The 27,819-nt window shown below is 41.9% G+C and overlaps 1 protein-coding gene across 1 annotated transcript; it reads left to right on the forward strand.

Moving 5' to 3' along the window:
• Window positions 1-5,433: 5,433 nt before the first annotated feature.
• Window positions 5,434-27,819, forward strand: Lrit3 (leucine rich repeat, Ig-like and transmembrane domains 3). Its single transcript, XM_051185481.1, has 4 exons — window positions 5,434-5,549; window positions 8,397-8,869; window positions 24,552-24,857; window positions 26,672-27,819. Exons 1-4 carry the CDS (start codon window positions 5,434-5,436, stop codon window positions 27,817-27,819), a joined length of 2,043 nt encoding a protein of 680 aa, XP_051041438.1.

A 27,819-nucleotide genomic window follows, 5' to 3' on the forward strand; every position in this document is an offset into this window, starting at 1 on the left:
AGAATCTAAAACACGAGAAAGAATATACACTGAACATTTTATTTATTTTGTGGGTTTTTTGTGAAACATTAATTTCATTTTAAATACGAATCCATTTAGATCAAGTGCAGACAAAGGCCATTGCCTTATTGGACTGCGGGCTCCTCCCACACAGCCAACACAGCTCCGTCTGTGCAAAAGTTACTGTAGAGCCTACACTGTATCCTCAAGGATAAATGAGTAGCTAAATCCCCTTTGATGAATCCAGACACACAAAACTGCAGTCTCTCTTTCTCTGTAGAAGGCACACATTACAGAGCATTACAGTGTATCTATAACCTGTAACTTGACTGAATTTTCCATTAGACAAGAAATGGCCACTAGAAAATTAGAATATTTTAACGTTGGGGAAATTATAACCCTGAATAATTTATTGCTGAAATGAGTTGTTTGATGTTTCCAGCCATGAAAAAATATTGTAGCATCTCAAAAATTTGAATTTAGAATCAATTATTAACTCATCTCATTTAAACAAAAATATTCAAACATTTAACACAACTGCTTTCTATCATGCCAGTCTATTGCACATATACATGTTATAGCAGATTAACATCTGTGTATTTTGTTGTTACTATTTTTGATTTTTGATTTTTCAAGACAGGGTTTCTCAGTATAACCACTCTGGTTGTCCTGGTACTCACTTTGTATACCACACTGGCTTTGAACTCATAGAGATTTGCCTGCCTCTACCTCCCAAGTACTGGAATTAAAGTCATGTGCCACCACCACCCAGCCATATTTTTTGTTATATATTCTAAATTTGTATTATTTTTAGAATGTTTTCATTTGTGTGTGTGTGTGCGTGTGTGTGTATTTGTGTGTACATATATGTCATGCATGCTTGTGTGTGTGCATGTGTGTCTGCTTTCTTTCAGAGGCCAGAAGAGGGCATCAGATACCCCGGAACTGAAATTACAGGCAATTGTGTCAGCCGAGGGTGCTGGGAACTGAATTCAGGTCCACTAGAAGAGTATCAGGAATTCCTAACCACTGAGCCATCTCTCTAGCCCCTAAATTACAATTTTTCTGGAAATTTATTTCCTATGCCCCTATGCAAACTTAAGTAGGACTTTTTGTATTTTCAACCTCTGTTGTATACTTAGCACATGGCTTATTCTGTCTGGCACATAGTAGGTACATTCACATTTTGTTGTCTTTTTTTTTTTTTTCAAGTCAGGGTTTACTTGTATAGCTCTGCCTTGGAACTTGCTTTGTAGACCAAACTGGCCTTGAACTCAGAGATCCCCCTGCCTCTCCTTATGTAGCCCAGCCTGGCCTCAAACCGAGTGATCAGCAACTTGGCATCTGCAATTACAAATGTGTAGCTGTGTAGCACCATGACTGGCCCACTATTTTTTTACTTTCATAGATACAAAATTGGGAACACATTAATACATATGTCTTTGTAGGGGTGGGGATCAATTTTCTCCCTGAGTCTTTATCCAGGCTAAGGTCATTGAATAGAAATATAAAAGAATTCATTACTACTAGCTTTCTCCATGAAATACTTCTGCATCACATTGGCCATGCATACACGCTCACTTCAAATTCCTTAAAACACTGCTCTATGATATTTCAGAACTATAGTTCTATACTGTAGTATGAATTTACCGTATTTCATGTCTCCTTAAGTGCTTTTTAGGCTATATATCTTTATATATTGTAACACCCCTGTAAATTGCCTTCTGAATGCCTTTGTCAGCATATACTAGTTTTATTGAGGCCACCCTCTTTGTGTAGATAATGGGCAATTCTCTAACTTCCTAGTTTGCCTTTCCATCTTCTGCCTTTGCCTATTGCAATCATACATTAACTCCATAGCCAACTTTTTAAAAATGCAAAAGCATTTCCAGTCCTTCAGAGCTTTCAAAGAAAACTTTCAGCAGCCTGCTGTATTAGTAACTTGTCTGTCACTATGACAAAAACAACTGAAGGGAGGCAGCGTTTACTCAGAGGGAACTGAGTTCAGCACGCAGGGCAGGTAAGGTCACATGGTGCTTACAGACAGAAAGCAGAGCGACATCAATTCTAGCTGTCTGCTTTTCAGTCCAGGACTACAGCTGGTGGGGGTTGTGGCGGCCACACTTAGGGTGACACTTTCCAGGTATCCCAATCTAGAAAGTCCCTTCCCCCCGTCCAGTGGGTTGGCCACTAGATGATTCTACATCCTGGCAAGTTGGCCATCACACCTGTGAAGGAGACTGGATCCCTTAGCTGCAAGGCCAAGGCCTCCTCAGCATGGCCACAGAGAGACTTCTCAGCCTTTTTTTTTTTTTTTTATTTAATTTTATATAACAAAGTCCAATTAAATGAAAACAAACATTTATACACAATATTTGGGAATTTGGGCGTCGTTCTTTCCAAACTACTTCCTGCTGGTAAGGGGCGCTGTCTAGGGGGATTCGAAGAAGATTCAGATATCCTAGCTGTAGTCTGTAGGGCTGTTTTGTCCAGCTGTTTGGAATGTAGGATCAGCTTGTACTCTGTTTCAGGCGGTCTGGCGTGATCAAACCACATTAGTCCTTCTCAGCCTTTTGTAATTCTCCTGTGGCAACATTAAGATGCGTTGTGTTTCTGGAGGGCTTTGTACCAGGAGCTGTTGGCTCATTCAACTCTCCCAGTTCAGCTGTTTACCGAGACAGCATGCATGGCAAGCAAGGGTCATGAGAGCAGTTAAATGGGAGAGACATTAGTCACAGAGCAGTTAGATGTGCAAGGCAGTGTTTGACATAGTATTCTAGAGAGCTGACTGTAGATTCTAGTTTGCAAAGCTTTGAGTTCATTTCTAGCAACAAAGGATAACTTCACATTACTGTAAAGGACTTGAGTGGTGCACTCATTTTAACACCATGTCAGTCAGCTAATTTATACAATAAACGGACTATGAGTGGTAGATATGGTTCCCTATAGCATTGGGTTTACTAGCTTGATGCTTTGTCACTGAACAGCCTTTCTATACCCAATTGGCCACGTCCCACTTCTCTGCACTGAAACATCCATAAACCCGACAACACAAAGACCAATTGGTCACTTAGTGAGCAGAGCTCTGCCACCAACCTATGCTCTCACTCTTGTGCTTGGTAAAGCATAGTCACCACCGTCGCTGTGTCCCCAGCACTAGGAAACCTTGGGATTGTTTGTAAATCCAGTCTTCTTCATCCGCACACCTAATCAAGCGATTTTCCCACCTCTGTGTTTCTCAAAACCGTATTATCCACACTCTTACCAGCCACCGAGGTTGCAGCTCATGGCTGTTCACTTGGCCCATAGTCAGTGGGGCCTACTTAAAGCCTCCAACTCCTCTCTTGCCTGTTCTAATCCAGTGGCTCTCAACCTGGGGGTTGTGACCCCTTGGGGACAGGGTGTCAAATGACCCTTTCACAGGGTTCCCGTATCAGACATCTTGCATACCAGATATTTACATTACAATTCATAACAGCATAATTACAGTGATGAAGTAGCAACAAAAATAATCTTATGGTTGGGGTCACCACAACAAGAGCAACAGTATAGTATTAAAGGGTTGCAGGGTTAGGGAGGCTGAGAACCACTGCTCTACACCCTTCCACACAGCTACCAGGAAATCCCATGTAATCTGCTGATCTGATGAGCCACTCACAGCTTAACCTTTATATTTTTGCTGCCTGTAGGCTGAGTGTGGCTCTTTAGCAGGGCATTTAAGGCCCTTCCTTTGTAACTTCAGCCGTAGACACTTAGCCTCACATAACACAAAATGCTTATGTTTCCCTGAGGTTCTCTTGAAGTCTTACACACATACACACACACACACACACTCACACACACCACTCTTTCCCGCTTCCCTCCGAGTGCTTGGGAGCTCAGGGTCACCCATCATGAAAGCTTTGCCTGATTACACAGGCTGAACACAATGTCCCCTTGCTTCCTCATTGACCTGTGTCTCTTTCTATCATTCAGGTTCCTTATGTATTGCTTAGTGACCATGTGTTGCTTACCTTTGTACCTCTAGTACCTGCTTCGGAAGTTGGCAAGTAGCCAGTAAATATTTGGTGAACAAGTGAATTGTGTAGTCTCTGAACAGCTGCAATATGATTTGTTTTGAAGATAGAGCGATGTTTTCCAGACTCTACTAGTTATATATGAATCCTATTAGTATTTGATAACATGTCATGTAATATTCTTATTTTTATAGAAGTAATCCTCTCTTCTCATGTTTAAACATGATGGATAGAATTGCATACTATGAAGATTAAAACTTTTTATTATCATCATGAATTTCATTTATTTTTTGTGGAGGTAGATTTTAGGTTATATTAAAATTCTGTTCCCTGTATCTGGGCATGGTAGCACAGGCTTTTAATTCCCACAGAGTCAGACAGATCTCTGAGTTCAAAGCCAGACTGGTCTACATAGTAAGGCAATTATAAAAAAAAATTATTTTGTTGCTAAATGTTGCTGAAAGGCATGCTAATGAACTGTGGTTCTTTTTGAGGTGGTGTCTGGGCATCCAATTTGTTATTTTCTGAGGGTGACTTTGACCATCCTATTCCTCTGTCTTTATCTCTCAAATGCTGAGACTATAGGCACATCCTCATACCCAGTTTTATCTGGTGCTGGGGACCGGATCCTATGCTTTGTTGACTCCAGGCAAGCACTCTTCCAACTGAGCTGCATCCCTAGCCCCCCCCACCCCCTCCCCAGCTCATCTTTAGGATTTTGGTGCTCCACACTTACAATAAAATTTCTGTTTTGAACAAAAACAATTGCCTTCATTGGAAATGAGCTTGTTTGGGGACATCATGTGCATACTGAAGTGATCTTGGAGAGACTCAGGACAGACTCACTGGAGTCAGCCCGGACACAGCAGGAGTGGATGAAAGCATCTTCATATAATGGCAATGGTGTGGATCTAGCTTACTTGGCTTTGGGAGATGAGCAAAACGGGGCAAGACTGGTAACTCTACTTTAACTAAATTTGAAATAAAGTCACATTTGCTGATGAAGATGCAAAAAGTAAAAGGGACAATGAATGTATATAAATAAACTACTGAAAATTTTAGTTTAGGCTAAGATACTGAATTCTTTTTAACACTGAATGTGTTTTTAAGCTATAGTGACAGTCCCATCCATAGGAAAGGTGCCCAATAAGGGCTTCCTTGCAAATGTAGTCTTGCACAGCTATGTCCTGATGGGTTTGATTTTCACTTTTGAAGCGAGTATGTTACCTGGCTGAGCTCATATTCAAAGGCTGGGTGGATTGATCCCCTGTGAGACACTTGAAGGTTAAGTAACTGCGGATCTCGGCTAATCTGGCTAAGCTGCCGATGTTAAATGTCGGCTGGCATCCCGGGGCACCAGCTTCTACCCGCTCCTGATTGACCACCCACCTTTTGTTCCGCTAGCCACTCTGGAGCTATGCAGCGCTTTGCATGGCTGTGCCTTGTGCTTGGTTGTCTGGGAGGAGTGAGCTGTACCTGTCCCTCTCAGTGTACCTGTGATCATCACAGCAGAAATGATGGCTCCGAATCAAGGTATGTCCCTCTCTTTGCTACTGAGTATGCTGATGGTCCTGGTAAAAAGGACCCAAGCCAATCAGACTGATTTTATGAAAGCAAATCATTTATTAGAAACCAGGGCAAGTTTAAATTCCATGAGACTTGGTTCAGTTTTTATTAGCTGGTTGTCCAACTGCCCTGTTATTTTTTATTGTGAACAACAGCTTACCCCCAGAAGCCTCAAAAGGTTCTCTGAAATTCCAAAAGCGCTTCCTGTCTTGCAGAAAAGTATTCATTACACTCATATACATAAACTACCCCTTGGAGATCAATGCTCAGTGTGGGGTAGGATGGGGTGGGGGGGGTGGGCTTGTTGAGGTTGGGTAGGAGCTGCAAGCTTATCCATGTTATCTGCTATCTGAGTTTCCCAGTTCATCTGGGGATATTTTACACTAACACCTTGGTAGGAGGAAGGACAGGAGTGAAATTGGTGAGGTTAATAACTAGGTTATTTTATTTGAATGGAATTTACAAAAGTAAAGATGTTTGGACAATGCCACTTGATGCAGATATTGTAGGGCCCTCAAGGAAGTTAAGCCTTTACGTTGTTTTAACCTAGTAAGAACTACAATTTGTTTATGAGGAACATGAATCCTTTTACGTGTAGGCAAATGGAAACAGACTCTTGTTAGCCAGGCATGGTAGACTCTGGTTTTTAAGAGTATTTACTAAAAACGAAATGGATTCTTGAGACTTTGATAGCTGAAATAAATAATGAGTTTCTGAAACAAAGTTTAATAGAAGAATAACACAACTTTCACTGAATAATAATTGGAGTTGAGGTATAGCTCAGTGGCACAGCAATTGCCTGACATGACTAAGGGGCATGAGTATGAGATCCAGCACTGCAATACTTATGATGAAGATGATGATGGTGATGATAATAATGTTGGTACCATTAAAATTTATTTGTGAATAGTTTTATTTAGCCCACCCTTGGTACCCTTTGAGACATTCCCTGAGAAATGAACACAAGCAATTGATGACCAGGCCAGGGAACTTCCTGGAATGTTCCCTTCTCCATGTTGACCCCATTATGGTGGGTTTTACAAAAGCTACAGAACATTATGCCTTAAAGCGACCCCTCCAGGGATTCTAGTTCAAAGCCTGCCAAGTATATGCAAGGAAACAACATTGCGCGGGGGCGGGGACAAATGACCGCACCCCATGACACAGTCACCGAGCTAATCGAGGTGTGGTGGCTCCAACTGGCGACCCAGCATCTTGTCTTCCTATGACAGTGCATTGAAATACTTAAGGGGTGGAAGCTGCTACGTTTGGGCGCAGACTCGGAAATTTGTGATAAAGAAGTTAATCTAAAAAGCACCCCAGAGACCATTCCTGGTTCCCTGTGGTCTTCTAAAGTAAACTGAAAGGAGGTGCCGCTGCCAAGGCCGCGAGACTCAACACTGATTTCCAGTTTACAGTAGTTTTTAATTCACGGGCTTACTGCGGTGTTTCTGAGATGATCATTTTATTGTTATGTATCCCAATTCGAACATTATGTTCTTTTCAAAACTGCTTCTTCACTTTGAGCAATTCAGATGGGCGTGGAGGATAAGTAAGAAGAACAAATCTAAGATTTGAGGTTCTTCCCATTTAAACACACTCTCAGGACAGGACAGGTTTTTGTTGTTGTTTCGTTCTATTTTATTCATGCTAACAAACACTTTCACAGCATGGTTTGTTTAAGGACTCCAGTTAATCACTGTCAACAGAACCCACTTTGTTTCTGGTCTACTCCTTGGGCAGAAAGCGATGCCCAGACATTTGATTCTACCCCCTCCATAAGTGGTTCTCTCATAAAAGGATCAATTGTGACATATTTTTTAAAGACAGGCTCTCATATAGCATTGGAAGTCTCTGTATCTCAGGATACCTTGAATGCCTGATCCTCCTGCCTCTGTCTCCTGACTGCTGTGTGTGCCATGCCTGGTTTATCATGGGCTGGGGCTGTAACCCAGGGATTGGTCCATGCTAGGCAAACACTTTATGAGTGAGGTACACCCCAAGCCCCAGTTCATGGTTTTGAGGGATTCTTTATTTATTATGTACTCCAGAAGAGGGCACCAGATCTCTTACAGATGGTTGTGAGCCACCCTGTGGTTGCTGAGAATTGAACTCAAGACCCCTGGAAGAGCAGCCAGTGCTCTTAACCGCTGAGCCATCTCTCCAGCCCTTGAGGGGATTCTTTTAATATTAGTTATTTCTTAAAGAGGTTCACCTGCTTTGGAGTTGGACAGAAGTAGGGTTGAAAGGTAGATTTGTAGTATCCCACTGGCTGGATGATATGGAGAAGATATCTACCATTGGTGAGCACACATTATTTTAGATGTGTAAAGGTTGTTGGTAATAGCAGCAAATGCTGACCGAGAACTTACATGCCAGAAAGACATACAAATGGCACTCCCTGGTCACAGAGAGGGCAGCAGAGCCCGGTTTATTCTGTCACCCAGTATCTGCCTCTTTGGACGTGTGTGATGCTTCATAAAGACATGGGTGTGATCTGTGTTTCAAAGACCTAGCATGAAAGACCCCCAGAAATATCTATTGAACACCATGAAATTGCTCATATTTGATCAACTTTACTGTCTACTGGCCATTTTGTATGGTTCAATTTAATGGTTCCCATATTATGATAATGGTGAGGAAGGAGATGATATGATGATGACATGTCATTATTAATAAATACGTTTCCAGACTAAACTAATGTTTTGTACAAAACTAGTAAGGGATGGAAACCTGATACATGTTTCAAATAAGGCTTTATTTTAAAACGAGTCTTGGAGAGTAGAACTTCTTGCACTGCTCTTGTGACAGTAGGTCGGTGTTGTGTAATGACCTGGATATGAGTGAAGTCCCTACAAACTTCCCCGCGGACACTGTGAAGCTTCGAATAGAGAAGACTGTGGTCCGAAGGATCCCCGCAGAGGCCTTCTACTACCTGGTGGACCTGCAGTACCTCTGGCTGACTTACAACTCAGTGGACAGCATAGAACCCGGCAGCTTTTATAACCTTAAGCAGCTGCACGAGCTGCGTTTAGATGGCAATTCTCTGACTGCTTTCCCTTGGGCATCTCTGCTGGACATGCCCCAGCTGAGGACACTGGACCTGCACAATAACAGATTAACCCGCGTGCCAAATGAGGTGGTCAGATATCTGAAGAACCTTACCTACTTGGATTTGTCAAGCAACCGACTAGCCACACTCCCACCAGATTTCCTGGACAGCTGGTCCCATTTAGCTGTGACACCTTCTAGAAGTCTGGATCTTCCTCCGAGAAGAATTATTCTTGGTAAGCTCACAAGCTTCTGGGCATCTTATGTGTAGGTACCTTGTTTTGCATGCTTTTAGAGGTGTGTGTGTGTGTGTGTGTGTGTGTGTGTAAAACCAAGGATTGTACTTTCTCATTGGGACTGACAGCCTGCAAATAACAGCATAGGAGCTTATTATTAATTGCAAAAGTTTGGTCTTTAGCTTAGACTTGACCCCAACAAGCTCTTATAACTCAAATTAACTTGCTTCTCTTAATCCGCTTTCTGCCGTGTGGCTCGGTTACCTCTGTTCTGCACCATATGTCTGACTTCTTGAGAGTCTCACAGGAGCCTGACTAATGTAATCCTCATGCCTAGATTGCTCATTTCTTTCTCTTCCTCTCTCTCCCCAGAAGCCCTGCCTATCCTCTCCTGCCTAGTCATTGGCTGTTCAGTTACCATACTAATCAGAAGGTGCCTTTAGCAGACACACATCTTTACACTGTACAGAAACATTCCACAACATTTCCCCCTTTTGTCTAATTAGAAAGGGAAGCATTTAATTCTAACACAGTAAAACTATATATAATAAGAACAATTTTCAAGTATTGTCTAAATAAAAAGGAAAGGTTTTAACATAAGATATTAAAACTATATACAATAAGGACTATTACAAGTTAAGAATTACATTCATAATATTCCATACATATGTATTTGGCAAATTTGGAGAAAGTACTGTATTATCTGTCCTATCTTAGTGAGTCTAAATTTTTATACTTAAATTATTTTCCACCATAACTTGTATTACCATTCTAAAAATATGTTTTTAGACCTTAAAGTATCTCCCCAGATAAACAACTTAAGCTTGTATGCCTCTCAACCTTACAAACACTACAACTCTTTTCTACATTTCTCTTTTGAGTCTTATAACAATGAAAATGGTATAACTATCTAGTCTTCAAACCCAATCAGAGACCTGAGAAGGATATAATATTACCTGAGTAAACAGGAAGTGCAGAGCAAACAATTTCCAAAGCTATAGAAATGACAGAAACAACTGGCTATGTGGACAGTCACCCAAGGTTCCTCTGCAATGTTGGGGCATCCACCTTTGGCCTGCAGGCCTAAAATATCTGACAGACTTTTTGTAAAGCAGGACTTTTGAAGATCTGTCCTACTTTCTCTTGGCAAAATCAGCAGTTTCCTTCATTTGTGTCCTGATTGTCCAATTTGGGCAGCATGTTGTCAGCAGTCCAAGAAAGGAAAGTTTCTTGTCCAAGTGGTTAGCTTTGCCACAATGAAAGCAAACTCCTCCATAGGGAGGCTCTTCAATGCCCATCATCTTTTTTGAAGTAGATTAGTGCTGCCTGGATCTACTGTGTATCTTACTGTTGGGAAAAGCCTTGTGTCATTAAAACATCTTAAATGCTATTCTGTAGCTCTCTGAAGTGTTTGAAGACCATTTATCTAAAATATATGTTTGACCTTGAAAATATACCTAACACGATACAAATTTGGTTGTAGTTAGATGACTAACTACTAACCTATATTTTTTAATTATCTTAAATAATTTATAATAATAGCTTTCAAGGACTAGAATTATATATTACATTATTAAATGAGTTGCATAGGTATAATACCTTAAACAAGAGTAGAAACACATATACAGTATAACAAAAACAACCTTAAATTTGTATCAATATATAAAACCCATACCAATGTAAAATATTTAAGACATGTAGTTGCTTTTTTAGTTTGAAAGTAGATTCTATAATCTATTATTTTATCCTAACATCTCTATATCCCCTTTTCTTTTTGGAATCAGACCCCTGTTACAAGTAGTTTTTCCGCCCGCTGCTGGTCTTGTCCCGCCGCCGCGCCAGTCCCAAATAATACACAGAGAGATGCTATATTAGATATAATGCTGTTGGCCAGTTACTTGTTTCTTATCGGCTATCTCTGTCTTTAGTATTAACCCATTTCTATTAATCTAAGTATTCCACGTGGTCTCATCTTACCGGAGAGAGGGGCTGGCATTGTGCTCTCCCCAGTCTCTACATGCTGACTCCTCCCTACTACTTCCTCGAATCCTCCTTGTCTCCTAGTCCCTCCTATCTTCCTTTGCTATTGGCCAACAGTGCTTTATTCACTAACCAGTATGAGAAACATATTTACAGAATGACATCTCCCATCAGATCCCTGAATCTAATCTCTTTTTCTCAGCTTTCTCCTTGACCATGACCAACAGCAACTTGTAACCAACTCCCTTAAATGGTGATAAACATCCACTGAATGAGCAAAAACCACCCACCCTACCTCTTGGGAATATGCGAGTTGTGTTCTTAAAATTACTTCCTGTTGTCTGGGAGTGACAATGTCTTTAGGGGACCCTGAGAAAATTGAGGTAATGATTAAGTCTTGGGAGAGCTAGCTATTGCCCAGTCCAGTGTGATGGGAAAGTGCAAGGCTTACTTGAAGTCCTGACCTAGTAGTCTATGAGGTTGGACCATCTTAGCTAATCACCTTGAAATTGTCCTGTGCAGTTTGTAGTCCAAAGCAGATGTTTGGCTTGTCAGCTTAGCGGCATTACCACAATCCAAGTGGATTCCTCATTGTGGACCCCATCATCTTCTTAGAGACCTCAAAGGTCACTGGGTCAGGAATGGTCACAGATCACTGCAGAAAACGAACATTTTAAATGTTATATGCAGCAGATCTCAGGAAGCTAATAGAACCAAAATCTATTAAATATACCTGGGGTATACAAGCTTAATTCCTAATTAACTGCTCCAGACTCAAGCTGGAAATCACAAACAGGAAGCTAGATGAAACCTATTTCTAGAATTAGTATTCTATATGACCATTAATATCACAACAGAAAGTTTAAATATATATATAGATACATATATATATATATAACAATAATCTTATAAATTTAGAGATAATATTTATACCTTCAGAAAAGTTTTAAAGAGTCAAAATAAAAAGGGCCAGATGAAGCATTTATTAAATTATTCTTTTATCAGTTAAACTCAGGAGTCAGATGTTGAGGTAAAAACTTGATTGACCAGAGAAGCAGGGCAGAAGTGACCAGTGACCTCCTCTCTCTCGCCTTCCTTGAACCAAAAGGACCAAGCCTCTCTCTAAGCCCCTCCCTATGATTTCCTGTGTCTCTATTTGTCCTGGGCCCTCTCAAACATCTATGGCTAATTTTGATCAGCTAGTAGCTAGCTCCACCCTCTGATTCAAGGTAAACGTGATTGTCAGTCTCCAGAGTGTTAGTGTGATCAAAGTATCCCACAACAAAGGATCTAACCTAGGGCCTTATACTCACTAAGCCACATCCCCCAGCCTGAATTCAGTTATTCTACACCTAACTGCCTGTTTTTTCTATAAGATGCAATGACTGTGCATGTGAGTGTGTAGGGGACAGGGGGAAGAAGCCCTTCACAGACAGAGTGTCTGCTATCAAGCGAATGTACAACCTGGCTTGCTCATGGGATCATACCAGTCTACACACTGCCACTCTCTGTTTGATGCTCTGCTCAGCTTTCCCCGAGTCCTTCAGAAGTGGGCAGGACACCACTGCCTTCATTGAATCGGAAGAGAAATGGCAGGGAAGCTCGCTGTTGTCCTGGCCAGTGCTTGTTTGAGACCCTGTGCTGAGGCCCTTGTAGATGTATCTATGGACAACAGGGTGCCTTTTCTATCTTTATGAGAGACAGAGGACCACAGCCTTGATTAGTCAGTTTGACGTGCTAAAATGTTATACTTCTCACCCATCAAAACGGTATTGTCAGTCCTCAACCTATGAGCTTTGGCCAATGAAGAGGTCATTATTCCCAGAAAACTGAAAAGAATTTTTATATGTCCTCAGCTAGTGAAATGACATATTTGTGTTGAGAAGGAAGAGGCAGTGCATATGTTAAATTTATGCCACGTTCCATTACCAACAGTATCACATTCTCAAGCACTTATTGAACTAAATTGTAAACTAAATAAAAGGCATGTTTAAACTTTTTGAGAATCTTTCGATGCGAAAGTATTGAGATGGGACCAACATGGAGCTGGCATTGACTTCGTTTTGGTAAAAATGCATTTGGTCCAAATGAAACTGGGGTGTGAGAGTAAGAGGCAGGTAGGATGATGATAAACTCATGTTCTGTCCACTGCTTGTCTAGCTGTCAAGTATTTTTATTGAAGAATAAAAGTCTGTCTGGTGAGTTGGGGAAACGAGCCTTAGTTAAGCCTAACAGGTATGTATAGAGTCCCTATTACGTACCACAGGGTGTGGTTATTCACTTCAATCACTAACTTGATCCTTATAAGACAGGTTAATTGTTAAAATTCGAATGAGATTTTATTTTGCTTCTTGAAAGTTTCTTGGAAAATGAATTTTGGCCGTGACAGAATTATCTATTATGATATGGAGATGAAAATAAAAATGCAATGACTAATTAGCTGTTAATGTTAGTTACTTACTATGAAGAAGCAATTTATAGAATATTAATATTTTTCACTTGTGAATTAAATATGGCTGGGCACTCAGACATCCAACAGGGTTTTGAAATGCCCATATCTGTAGAACGTTCACCAAACAGCTTTACCTGTGGGATAGTTAATCTCTGTTTTCAAGTTGGTATAGAATCACTGTGGAAGCTAACTCTGAGCGTGTCTGGGAGGTGTTTCCAGCAAAGTTCAGCTGAGGAGGGAAGACCCACCCTGAAGGTGGTGACACTATCATGTGACCTGAGGCACCAAAGTGCAGAGAAGGGAGGGGGCAAACACCAGCATCCATCTCATTTATGTTTCTTTTCATTGTTCATTGTTTGCATTGCGACTATCCGCCTTACATTCCTGCCGCCTCCAACTGTGAGTCCAGGTAAACCTTTCTCTTCTTAAGTTGCTTTGACATAGCAGTACAAAAGGAACCAATGGAGATCAGTAGTGAGAGCAGGCGTGTTGCTATCATAAACTGGCTCACGGGCCCTGGGAACTGGTCTGCAGGGCTGCCTGGTGCTGTTGGAGCCCAGATGACTGTGACAGGACTCTTAGGCGCTGGGTATTGAGCTGTGGTCCATGTATGCAGCCACTCCCCAAATAAAGACATGGCATACTTTTAAATGAATGAATGACTGATTCAACCATAACAGTCCCCCTTCATTTTCATCTCACAATGCAAATGCATTTAGTTCATCTCTAAAAGTCTCCCAAGTCTTTAACAGTCCCAACACTGTTCCAAAATCTGCACTCTTCTGAGACTTAAGGCAATCTCTTAAATGTGTGTCCACTTGTTAAACATAAAATACAAACAAATTATGTACTTCTAATAGTATGGAGTAAACATTCTTATTCCACTGGAGAAATAAAGACACAGTAAAGAAAGACATAAAGGCCAAAGCAAGACCAAAGCCTGGGAGGGTAGATATTGAACACCCAACTCCTATGGCCGCAATTGCTGCTGTTAATAGTTGAGGTTCTACATATGCCCATTCTTCTGGTGAGGACCATTGTATAATATACAACATATAAAGACACAGGCACAGGCAGGCCACTTACCCCAATTTGCTCACCACACAGTGGGGATGCTGGGGTGGGAGTCTAGCTCCTGTGGGCCCAGGACCTGTGCCTCTTCCCATTGCTCTGCGGTATGGCACAGAATGTATGCTCGTTAGGCTGACTTTATTAGGTTATGTGTTTATTTAATTAAAAGGAAAACAGGTAGGGGCAAATTTTCAGTTGCTCTCTCTCATCTATATGAGTAAGAACACCAACTTAGACCATTTTAATGTATCAATAAAACCCCAAACTAGAGTCATGCAGGTAAGCAGTTAAATTAATTATGGAATAGAATTTTAAAACTTTAATACAGGTAAATTTCCAAACAGCAAGCATTTCCACAAGCACATATGTAAAGACAACTGTTGCTTACCTTAGAGGGAAAAACTCACCGTTGGAAAGGGCACCAAATGCTTTCTTCAGTGCTTTCATTGGTACCCAGATTAGCTCACTGGTAAACATAGTAAATAGAATTTGCCTGAAGGGCAGGGGCAGCCTGAATGTTTCCACAAATTTCCCCATAGGCATTCATTTAGTTCAACATCATTTTCCAATGTCTGTGGATGCACCCTGCCTTCTTGCCAGGTCACAGTAGCCTCGGGAGGGAGGTTTATAATTATCACCCCTCTCTTTTATAGTTGGGAAGGAGGCATAATCAAGTCTCAAACTTATAGTTCGTCTCCAAAGACATCATCTGTCTTTTATAAACTCGGTTTTTTAACCGAGGGACTGAGATATGCTTTGTGAAATGCAAGATCTGATGTACACAATTCGGTAAATTCTTACAAATGCATACCCTTTAAGGCCGATCCCTTCATCAAGATGGAGGATATCCCATCACCTAACACGGCTGCTGGTTTGATCTCTTGTTCTACTTCCCAGGGACACTGTCAGTTGTGCAGCCCTTATGCTGATTTCCATCACCTGCTCTCTCACCCTGCAGGAATGTTGTCCTGTAACATGCGTGCTTGTGCCTGGCGTCTTCAACGCAGTAGCACGTTTCGAGGATGCCTCATGTCATTTCACCAGCCAGCAGGCCCTTATTGCAGAAGTTCACTGTATGAACCATTATTCAGCCGGTCTCGCTCCAGTTTGGGCTTTTGTGAATTCGACTCTATTTAAATACTTTCACACAATGGGGTTTTTTTTTCTTTTTCTGGTGTATATTTTTCTTTCTCTTGAATAAGTTCCTAAGATCAACGTTGCTGTGCTAAAGGATGGCTGAACATGTGAGTTTTAAAGAGACTGTTCATTTCCCAAAGTGGGTATATAGCACAATGCTCTGTCCCTAACCCTGTGTGACAGCCTGGTTATTCCTATCTTCCCCAATTCTTCACGATGTCGAGCCTTCATCTCAGCTCTTCTGGGGAGTCAACAGACCAGTCAGGGAGCCGAATCATCTTGATTTATCTTAGTGACTAATGCTGTCAACTAGGTTTCCATTTTCGCCCCCGCCATTTGTACATAATTCTCCATGAACTATCTGTTCAGGTCTTTTTTGCCTATTTTAAAGGGTCATTTTCATTTTTCTTTACTACTGACTGTATATCTTTAGTCATTTATGAGATTATAAACACCTTCTCTAACTCCAGCTTACATCCTCATTTTTTTTTTACATAGTGCATTTGGTAAGACACATTTGAATTTTGGTAGCATGTGATTTGTTATTATTTTACCCCTAGTGTTTTGTGAGAACCGTTTAAGAAATATCCACCCACCACAAGATCACAGAGGGACTCTGCTTTCTTTATAGGAAGAACCCTTAAACTCGGTGTTTAACATTATGTCTGTATCTTTTATGCTTATGACTATGATCTGCCTCAAAACAGTCTCGGATACGGTGCAAAGCAGGAGTTGTGGTTTATTATTTTCTAGAGGTCTGGTTGTTCTAACAAACATCATTTATCGAAGAGGCTTTCCTTTCCCATTGCATGGCTGCACAACAGTTTCTACAATGCTAACCGAGGCCTCAGCTTGGCTTTGAAGGGTTAGGATTTGCAGTGTAAGCTTTGTATAAGAACCCCTTTCCAACACCCCCCCACCCCAATGCACAAAGAGCCTAATTAACCCAATTGTTCTGATGCATAAAAAGTATTGAATTTCTCTTTCAGAAGGTGTGAAGTAGCACTCAGTGGCCACATCCAAGAATAACCATGAAGTTAATTAATGCAAAGCACTGTGACTGTGATTGGCGTATTTCCTTCAAAGAGTTCTAGTTTAACCTTCGTGACTTCTTGTGCCTTTGTCCCCATGAGGAAAAACACAAGGTGGATGAATGCCACCCAGTCGGTTCTTGTAAAACTTTTATTCACGTCTTAAAAATTGTACTTTGACCTTAGATGTTTCAAAACTGGAACAAATAGCTTCATGTTCTTGAGGAATTTAAAAATCCGTCCTCTCGCTTTATATAGCCTTACAAGTAACCAGTAGAACTGATTTTTAATTTTTTCATAGCTGACATGTTTCGATAGTTTTAAAGTATAAATGAAATGGTCAATGTTATAACTCTTGACTGTTTCCCTGCATTTATACTCCAGATAGATGTTGCTGCATTGATTTTTTTTTTTTTTAACTTACAGATAGTAACACTTACAGCCACCACCCACAGAATTGAATTATGGTGGCCGGCTCATTAGAGTAGGAGGCTAAATAAATGTGGGGTTAGTCAGGATTCTAAGTGACTTAAGAGGTCAAAGTAGTAATCTCCTTGTGCTTTAGTCTCTTCTGGTGTGGAATCGGAAGCATAATGTCTACCCAAGGTGGCAAAGAGCTGAGTGTGGTGTGAGTCACAGAGTCACAGCAAACTAGCCTTCTGGATGCTTTAAGATCCAGACGTGAGTTCAAATCCTGCCTGCCCAGTCGCGCAACCTTAGACAGCTTCCTTTCCTTCCTGAGGCCTGGTTTGCTTGTCTTTGAGGAGGGTCCTGCTGCTGTGAGAACTGAGGCTGGACAGTGTTCTCATTGGACAGCACTGTGCTTCCCACATGTCTGAGCACAAGTGAGAACGGACACTCCCTTCTATTCTGCATGGCTTTGGAGCCTGTCCTGGCATTCGCTCCGTAGACCAGGCTGGCCTCAAATTCACAGAGATCCGACTGCCTCTGCCTCCCAAGTGCTAGGATTAAAGGCCTGTGCCACCAATGCCCGACTCTGTGTGAAGATTTTTGCTAAAGAAAAATTGTTACAAGGTGGAGATAAGAATCCTTCCAGAGCAAAAGACAGGCATGCTCACGGCCAGTGTAACAAAGAAAATCATCCTCTCCACAGTTGGGATTATCACACTTTTGCCTCTGGCCAGAGTTCTATAACACAGTGGCAGGCTGGCTTTCCAGGACTGAGGGTTTCTCAGGGTGTGGTTCTCGGTGTGAAAGCCTGGGCAGACTGGGATGGGTGCTCATCCTGAGCTGGGGCAACATCCTGGTGTCTACAGTGCTTTCTTGCCAAGTGCAATACTTGGCATGTGGGAGAGTGTGAGGGAAGGAAAACGTCCAGCATCGCCAGCCAAGGAGTTCTTAAACAAGAGTACTCATCACACATTAGCTGCTATAGGAAATGGTGACCTTGAACTGTTGGGCAGGTTAAACATCCATTTCAAAGTCAAATAATGAAAAAGCGGGGGTGGGGGGAGGACTAGAGAGAGAACGCACAGAGGCTCTGAATCCAGTTCCCGGAGCATGTGTTTGTCGGCTCACAACTGCGTGGGACTCCAGTTCCAGGTGATCTGATGCCCTCTGGCCTCTGTGCACACCTGCGTACACACGACACACATAAACTCACACAGGCACACATTCATAAATTTAATATATACTCTCTCTCTCTCTCTATATATATATATATATATATATATATATATATATATATACTGACTGTGATGAGCATAGAATTTTATACATTGAATGTTCATCAAAATTGACATATCTAAAACATAAAGCTGTTTATATCTTATTTACTCGTGAATAGCTTATATATTACATCTTTATCTTTCCTCTACACTAAGGCGGGTGGATACATGTGCCATTCTGAGTCTTTGGATTTCACACGTTCCTTCTCACAGTCTTCGGCATGGTGACAACACAGATACAGTGGGTAGCACTTTACCTGTTGCATCCTGCCTTCCCCTTGCCCTTCTTCTCACTAGTGACCTCTCTTAAATTAGTGAGAAGATCCATGACATGGAGGGATCCATGACCAGTCGAGAGGGGAGAGCCATACCATACATTTTTTTCCCACTGGTTTATTACTAATTACAGCCCATGCTTCTGGAATCTCAGTTGACTTCTAATCTTTTGTGATTTGTACAGCTTTCTGGCAATGGATCCAATTAATTCAGTTGTGTATCTCAGAGTGACATATGATTTGTTAAAAGGGGAGGGGCATTGGGGATTGAACCCAGGGCCTCGTACATGCTAGGCAAGTGTTCTACAACCACACCACATCTCCAGGCTGTTTTTTTTTTCCAGTGATTATATATTAGTTGTGATATTTTCAAACATACATACAATGCACTTTAATCAAATCCATCCAGTATGATCATCTCTTATGTACCACCCGTCATATCTCCTTCCATACACTTTTATTTTCATGTCTTTTTTCCCTCCTTCTACAAGAAAGCATGGCGTTTGTTGCTCTGAATCTGGCTTTTTGGATGAATATAATGGGCTCCACTTTCATCCATTCTTCTGAAAATGACAATTTCACTCTTCTATTAGTGTGATAGCACAGCATAACCGAAAGCAACTTGGGGTGGAAAGGGTTTGTTTCATCTTATGCTTCCAGGTAAGTCCTCGAAGGAACTCAAGAAAATCGAGAACCTGGAGGCAGGAACTATTGCAGGGGAGGAACTCTGCTTACTGGCTTACTCCTCCTGGCTTGCGTGTTTGAGTAGGGAAGAAACCTGGAGGCAGGAATTGAAGCAGAGGCCATGAGAGAATGCTGCTTCCTGGCTTGCTCCTTGAGGCTTGCTTGTTCAGCCGGCTCTCTCATACCATCTAGTGTTAAGTTTACCATCCACCCAGGGGCGGCACTCCCACAGTGGACTGGGCCCTCCCACATCAATCGCCAATCAAAAAAATATCCTATAGACTTTTCTACAGGCATTTGCTAAGGAGGCATTTTCTCAGGATTCCGTCTTTCCAGACAACTCTAACTTGTGTCAAGTTGACATAAAACTAGATAGCATGCTGATAGCTACCAAGTTTTACTAGATAGTTCCACTGTGTGTGTATTTACCACATTTCCTTATCCATTCATCTCTTGGCACCTCAGCTGATTTCTTAGCTTGCCTGTGTTAATGGTAACAAGGCAAATATGAGACAAAGGTATCTAGAGCAATCTGACTTTGATTTTCTGGACATATATGTTCAGAGGAAGTATAATTATTTTCTGAGACAGAGTCTCACAATGTAACCTCAGCTTTCCTGGAACCTATAACGTTTGTGCCTTAGTGCTGGCACTACAGATGTATGAGTCATGCTTTTTTTTTTTTTTTTTTTTTTTTTTTTTTTTTTGCTACATTCTTATTTTTTGTTTTGTTTTGTTTTGTTTTTGATTTTTTGGGACAGGGTTTCTCTGTGTAGCTTTGTAGACCAGGCTGGCCTCAAACTCACAGACATCTTCCTGCCTCTGCCTCCTGAGTGCTGGGATTAAAGGCATGCGCCACCACTGCTGGGCCTTAATGATTTTTCTAGTGACTGGGTTAATTTATATTCCCATTAACAGCATATAAGGGGCTGCCTTCTCCTGCATCTCCCAGAATCCATGTTGTCTTGTCTTCCTCTCCTATCTTCCTTTTTTTACCTCCTCTTCTCCCCCTCCCTTTCTCTCCCGTTCACTTCTTCCCTTCTATTGAACTTGGGGTGGCAGGCATGGAAGGCAAACTAGGCAAGGCTTCCATCACCAGGCCACATCACATCCTTTGCCTTCTTCATGTTAGCCATCCTGACTGGAGTGAGATGGATTCTCAATTGCAATTTCGAAATCCTACGATGACTAAGGATAGCAAATACTTTTATATTTACACTTCTTTGCTTGGAAAGTGTTCAGATCCTTTGCCAATTTCTTTTTCAGATTATTTGTGCTTATGCTGTTTAGTTCTTTGAGTTCTTCATGAATTCTGATAACTACTCCCATGGTGGATGAGTGACTGGATAGAATTTTCTCTCATTCTATCAGTTGCTTGTCTCTTTGCTGATAATTGTTTCCTGTGCTGTGATTACCTTTTAATTTGATACAATGCCATCTGGTGGTTCTTGCTATTACTTCTTCACGTATTCGAATCCTATTCAAAAATTCGTCGTTTCTGCCTATATCTTGACATGTTTCCTCTAGTAGCTTCTTAGTTTCAGGTCTTATATTAAAGGGCTTTGGTCTGTTTTGGAATGGTTTTTGTACCCGCTGAGGCAGAAAGATCATTTTAGAGGCTTTATGATTTAACAAATCATAATATTTAATTTTTCCTAAATCTCCTTTCTTCTAATTAAGTGTGTTTTCCCCTATGAAATCTGTGGCAGAATGGCTGCCATTACATACATTTTGGGAGAGGCTATTGCATATTGCATAATGTAGAGCTTTCTGGAATTAGAATTTCAGCGAGATATTAGGTTTCATAGCCACACTCAGTTATTCAATATAAGAAAGAAACTAAGAAGTCTGCTTATGGCATACAACCAGGTGAATGAGCCAATATTAAAAGCAAAGAGTGCAAATTAATATTAATTAGCAGACTAGTCACAGATTCACAGGATTTAATGTAACTCAAGGTTATTCACCCATAGGACAAAAACAAGCTTCTCAAATGGGAGATTAAAAAGTAACCAGTCCTGGCAGAAGAATGAGCTCCTGGCCTGTTGTCACAGTGCCACTAAGCTACAGTGAAAACAGCCTTACAAAAGGGCAGTCCACTGTGCAGAGCACTGCTAGACTCCTTAAGTCACAGTTCTGTTTCCTTCTCAGCTCAGATCCCATGCTATCAGTAAAAGCCGTAAATAAAGGCCTTCTCAAGCTTGTGGCAAGACCACTCCATGGGTTGCAGAAAAGCATCTTTAGAGACATTTGTCCGAGGGCATGTTCTAAAGAACCACCTTGGGTCTCTGTGAGACTTCCAAAGTCACTATGGATCGTTTTGCTCTGAATGTCTTTCTTAATTTGGTAATTTTGGAGAGGCTGGGAATTAGCCCAATGGCTTTGGTTCTTTTATATTGAATGGTTCTTAGGCTGCAGCTCCTTTACTAGCAAAGAGTTCCCTCTCCAGCATCAGCTTCAATGTTCTGCCTGAACATCCCCTTACGTGGAGAATATACTGTTACATAAACATGCTTTCTACTCTCCATGCTCATCCCTGATGACCATGCCACCGACCTTTCTGCCATTCCACAGCAAGGATCTTTCTTCTGCTTTCTGATAACTGCAAACCCATCTTCCTTCAAGTTGTCAATGGCAATTAAGGAACAAATGGTGTTAGCTCACAGTTGCCAAGGCTGAGCTAGACAGGAATGAGATCACAGCTGGAAACCTTCAGCTTTTGTATTCCTTGCAGCTGGTTCCTCTTGCACTGAGATTTTGAGCACATCACCTTGGTGGCCACCATGTATGACACCCATGCAATGTCACTTCCTGTTTTTTTTTTTTTAATTTAACCAAGTCCATTTAAATGAAAACAAACATTTATACACAATATTTGGGAATTTGGGTGTCAGTCTTTCCAAACTACTTCCTGCTGGCAAGGGGCACTGTCGTGGGGGATTCTAAGAAGATGCAGAAATCCTGGCTGTAGTCTGTAAGGCTGCTTTGTCCAGCTGTTTTGAATGTAGGATCACCTGTTACTCTGTTTCAGGCGGTCTGGCTTGATGAAACCACATTAGTCTGGAAGGAATCCACAGCTTTTCATTTTCTGTGGAAACAAAAATAGAAATCCTTTTCCCCAGTAACTTGTCCTTCAACTTAAATTTTGGAGTCAAAGCATTTTTTTAATTTAATTTATTATTTTACATGTCGATCCCAGTTCCCTCTCCCTCCCTCCCTCCCTCTCTCCCCCTTCCCTCCCTTTTGCCCTCTCTGCCATCTCAATGCACCCTGACCACCCTCCCCTCCCATCCCCCCACCCCAATTCCATATGTAGGGGAATGCCATCCAATTGGGGTCATGTAGATCTGACAGGTCATGTGAAGTAGGGACTAGGGCTTCTCTCCTATCTCTAGAATAAGGCAGTTATCCCTCCATGGGGGATGTGTTCACAAGGTCCTTTTGTGCACCAGGGATACATCCTGGCTCCACTGTATGAGGTCCCTTAGACTGCTCAGTCCTTCTGGCTGAGACCCATATTCAGGGGGGCCTGAGTCAGTCCCCTGCTGGCTTCCCAGCTATCAGTCTGGTGGCCCGTTAGTTCCTCCTTGTTCAGGTAAGCTATCTCTATGTGTTTCTGCCTCATGGTCTTGTCCTCTCCATCTGCATCTGGGTTCTACTTCGACTCAGTGTTTATGTATGGGTGTTTGCTTCTGTTTCCAACAGGCATTAGTTGAGGACTCCATGGATAAGTTAGTTGTTGATCTCACTATCCGGGAATGGCATTTATGGTAGCCTTTCCATGGATGCTCAAATTGTTAGTTGGCGGTAGTTTTGTAGTTCTCTAGACCTTTCTTTGTGTTCAATTTTATCTTCAAACCAATATTGGCTCCCTCTTTTATGTTCTCTCTCTCTCTCTCTCTCTCTCTCTCTCTCTCTCTCTCTCTCTCTCTCTCTCTCCTGTCTTCTATTCCTAACCGGGCTCAATCTTCCTAGTTGCATGTGTTTTCCTTCCCCCCCTCGTTTTCTCCTACTTCTCTCTCCATTCGCTGCCCCCCCCCCACTTCTCTTGTACTCTGGGGGACTTGTCCCTTCCCGGATCTGTGAGGGACTTTGTATGAATCTCCTAGAATACACCTTGTATCCTAGTTCCTCTGGTGGTGTGAATTATAGGCTCTAGGTCTAAAATCCATATATGAGTGAGTACATACTGTGTTCCTCTTTTTGTGACTGGGTTACCTCATTCAGGATGGTTTCTTCAAGTGCCATCCACTTGCCTGCGGATTTCAAGATACCATTATTTTTTTCTGCAGAGTAGTATTCCATTGTGTAGATGTGCCACATCTTCATTAACCATTCTTCAATTGAGGGGCATCTAGGTTGCTTCCAGGTTCTTGCTATTACAAATAGTGCTGCTATGAACATAGTTGAACAGATGTCTTTGTTGCATGGATGTGGATCATTTGGGTATATGCCTAAGAGGGGGATTGCCTGGTCCTGTGGTAAACTAATTCCCATTTTCCTGAGGAACCACCATACTGATCTCCAAAATGGCTGTACGAGTTTGCTCTCCCACCAGCACTGGAGGAGTGTTCCCATTTCTCCACATCCTCTCCAACATGAGTCGTCATTGGTGTTTCTAATTTTAGCCATTCTGGCAGGAGTAAGATGGTATCTCAAAGTTGTTTTGATTTGCATTTCCCAGATAGCTAAGGATGTGGAGCACTTTCTTAAGTGTCTTTCAGCCTTTTTGATTTCCTCTATTGAGAATTCTTTCTTCAGTTCTGTACCCCATTTTTTATCTGTTTATCTTATCTGTTCCTACTGCTAGCTCTACTCCATTGGCCTCATTTTACCTCAGTATGTCTCCAAGTTACCCAAACCCACAGCACATTCCAGGCTGAGCTAGCAACTCTTAGCATTGTGTGATGATGACTTAGAAGGTACTCTCTGAGCACTCCAGGACTATGCATCTCCATCCCTGTACTTAATGGAATTCTGTGGTACCTGGCTTCAAATCTTGCGTCCCATCCTGATTAGCTATGTAATGTTAGTCAAGATTTTAGCTCCTCTGTGTCTCAGTTTCTTCACCTCTAAAATGGAAATAATAATAATGATGATAATAATAACAACAACAATAGTTCTGACTTCCTCACAGCATTGTTGGGATTAAATGAGAGAGTAAAGGTTGGTGTTTGGAGTAGAGGTTGGGAAATACAAGAAGAAGATATGCTCACTGAGGTTGCTGGCTTCCAGGGCAAAGTCTCTCCCAGATCTTCATTTGTTAGGGAGATAGTGTGGCAACCCTCTGTCACAAGATAAGCTGTGCTGAAAACTTAATTCATCAGGGTGACCTTTACTGTCCCCCTTCTCTCTGCGTTTCAGGTTTACAGGACAACCCTTGGTTCTGTGACTGTCACATTTCCAAAGTGATTGAGCTGTCAAAAGTTGCTGACCATGCGGTTATACTTGTTGACCCTCTGATGGTCTGCAGTGAACCGGAGCGCCTGGAAGGAATCTTGTTCCAGAGGGCGGAGTTGGAACAGTGTCTGAAGCCATCAGTGATGACCTCAGCTACCAAAATCACATCCGCTCTGGGTAGCAATGTTCTGCTGAGGTGTGATGCCACTGGCTACCCCACCCCGCAGCTGATGTGGACTAGAACTGACAGCTCACCAGTTAATTATACAGGTATGATCAGTATAGATTTCATCTCATGTGTTTTGTGTAAGTTTTATTTTGTTATTTTTTTTTCAAGACAGGCTTTCTCTGTGTAGCTTTGGCTACTAGCTCTGTCGGCCAGGCTGGCCTTGGAATCAGAGATCTGCCTGCCTCTGCCTTGGAGTGCTGGGATTAAAGCCATATGCCTCCATACCCAGCTCTCTCTTTTTTTTAAATGGCTGTGAATTCTTACAACATCAAGGTTTACAGTGTCTTTGTTTTCAGGTGGGAAATGAGCCCAAGGCCTTATGCATACTAGGCAAGTGCTCTGACAGCAAAGATACACCTTTAGCCTAGAAATTTAAATGAAAATTTGTTACAATGCTTAGAATCAAACCTAGGACTTTCTGTTCTATATTCCTAGTTCTCTGAACACAAAGGATTTCAGGAGTACATTTTATTGGTCAATATTTTTTCACTTTATACAAATACTTAGAAAAGAATTAGACCATAGAGTTATTTTCTTACCTTGTGTAGAATCTGCATAGAGAAGTAAATAAATGATTGCTACCAAGACTTTTGTCTTTTTTGTTACCTTGGATACACACATTTTAAAGTGAAAAACCTTGGAAACATTTTTAAAAAGACTTTCTTACAAATTTTGAACAACTCTATTTAAATACTAAATTACACAGAGAGCCTACTCTGGGACAGAAACATAATTTTTAGAAATACTAATTATATAGACTTTTCAAACCCTGTGATGATCAGGTTCAGGCTTCAGCCTACTTAAGCAAAGATACAATTAGTCTTGTTAAAAAAAATAAAACCTGATGGAATAAAGAAGTTAAAGTCTAGCATTCCTATAGATTGCTGGCAGATGGCCCACAGTTTAAACTACTGAGTGCACATCCCAGATATCATTACCTTGCTTTATGCAATACTATCCTTCAGGAAGCTTCTGTCTTGGTTTCAGATAAAATTTTAGTGTTTAACTAATAAGTACAGCAATTGTCTGCATACTTCTATATATTACTCTGCAGACTAGTGAGCTTATAATTCTCTAGTTTGTTTGAGTTTAATATGGGATGAATGACAGCTGGGAAGTGGTCAGCTGGGAAGTGGTAGCCTATACCTTTAATTTTAGTACTAAGGAGGCAGATGTCTGAGTTTGAGCCCAGCCTGGTCTACAGAGCTAGTTTCAGGACAGCCAGGATTACACAGAGAAACCCTGTCACAAAAAACAAACAAACAAAAAAGGGTGAATGATCAGAGTAAAAGCCACAACTCCCTATTCCAAAAAATGATCTTTTGTGCCTACTAGGAATGTGCATAGTTGTATTATATTACAATGAGGAAAAAAATCTTGAGAAATAGTTGTCTTCTTGTTTTGGTTTTGTTTGTTTTTCTGTGTAGCCCCAAGTTTTAAGATAAACTTTTTATAAATTCACACTCAACATTGGGAGGGAGCTTTTAAGATTAATTTTGTTTCACAAACGCAGAGACATTGGTCTGTACACACCAGTTTCCTTGTACACAACTGCGTTCTGCTTGGGAGACAAAACTTTGCTGTGACCTGGATCTCCTGATTTCCACCCGCCACACACACTTTTAAGTGATCATTTCCCAAAGCGGCAGGCCACACAGCACTAGGCAGGTCTTAGAGTTCATGTGAACCGTTTCCAGCATCATCACCTGCCAGCAGGAGTATACACAGTGTCCCCACATCACACCCCCGTGTCACAGGGACACATACAGAATCTCTTTCCCTCCTAGTTGGTGCGATTGTTCCAAGGTGTCCTTTTGTTCCCTCATGGAGTGAGTACTCATTTGTTTTCTTCTAGTAATTCAGGAGTCTCCAGGAGAAGGAGCCAGATGGTCCATCATAAGCTTGACAGGCGTCTCCTACAAGGATGCTGGAGATTACAGATGTAAAGCCAAGAATCTTGCTGGGTCGTCAGAAGCTGTGGTTTCTTTGACCGTTGTTGGCGCTAGTACGACCACCCTATTGCCAGCCACTTCAGAAAGCAGCACTGGAGAACACCCTGAACAGGGTCACCAGCCGGGAGCAGGAAGAGCAACACCTCTACCTCCGCCACGGTTGTCACCAGGGATCTCTTCCACTTTTCCCCATTCCACTCCCTCACCTGCTCTGTCTACATCCCCATCGCCTCTTTCTTCCTTTCCTTTGCCCCCTGCCTTCTCTGTTGCGCCTGCAACCACAAGTGTAAAATCCAGCAGCTCAGAAAGCACCCTCAGGTTGAGCTACCGGCCACCCGAGCTCCACCCTGGCGGGAAAAGCAAGGCAGAGCTAGAGAAGAGCAGAAGTAAGTTTCCTCCCGTCAGCGCAAGTAAGAAAGAGGAGTTGGCACTGTTGGATCAGGCAATGCCGATGGAAACAAATGTCACTGTGCACGACCTCAGGGTGGCCAGTGAAACTGGAGCGAGCGTGACTTTGACATGGAACTTAAGCCGCGCCACACAGGAGTCTGCTGTGACTGTGTTCTATTCCAAGTACGGAGAGAAGGACCTGCTGCGGCTGAACACAGACTACGGCAAGAACCAGGCAACCATAGACGGCCTGGAGCCCGGCAGTCAGTATGTGGCATGCGTCTGTCCAAAAGGACTGGCTCCCCGGAAGGACCAGTGTATCATCTTTGCTACCAACAGAGTGGAAGAATGGGACTCCCAGTGGTCACTCCTTATAGTGGTGACCAGCACGGCCTGTGTTATAGTCGTGCCCCTAATTTGTTTTTTATTGTATAAAGTCTGCAAACTGCAATGTACATCAGATCCTTTCTGGGAAGATGATTTGGCAAAAGAGACGTATATCCAGTTTGAGACCCTGTCGCCCAGATCACAGAGTATTGGAGAGCTGTGGGCTCGGAGGCATAAAGATGACACAGAGAAGCTGTTACTGTGCTCTCGGGCAAGCGTAGACTCTCCCGGGAATGTTAAAAGCGATGGCCTCAGACCAGAATATTATTGCTGA

This window comes from Phodopus roborovskii, unplaced genomic scaffold (assembly GCF_943737965.1).
Source record: "Phodopus roborovskii unplaced genomic scaffold, PHOROB, whole genome shotgun sequence".
Lineage (NCBI taxonomy): Eukaryota > Metazoa > Chordata > Mammalia > Rodentia > Cricetidae > Phodopus > Phodopus roborovskii.

Bases quoted from the DNA above. Each gene is read 5' to 3' on its own strand.
- Lrit3 (XM_051185481.1), top strand. From the start codon at position 5,434: ATGCAGCGCTTTGCATGGCTGTGCCTTGTGCTTGGTTGTCTGGGAGGA. The intron at 5,550-8,396 runs GTATGTCCCTCT...TTGTGACAGTAG, and splicing joins AATGATGGCTCCGAATCAAG to GTCGGTGTTGTGTAATGACC. The intron at 8,870-24,551 runs GTAAGCTCACAA...TCTGCGTTTCAG, and splicing joins TCCGAGAAGAATTATTCTTG to GTTTACAGGACAACCCTTGG.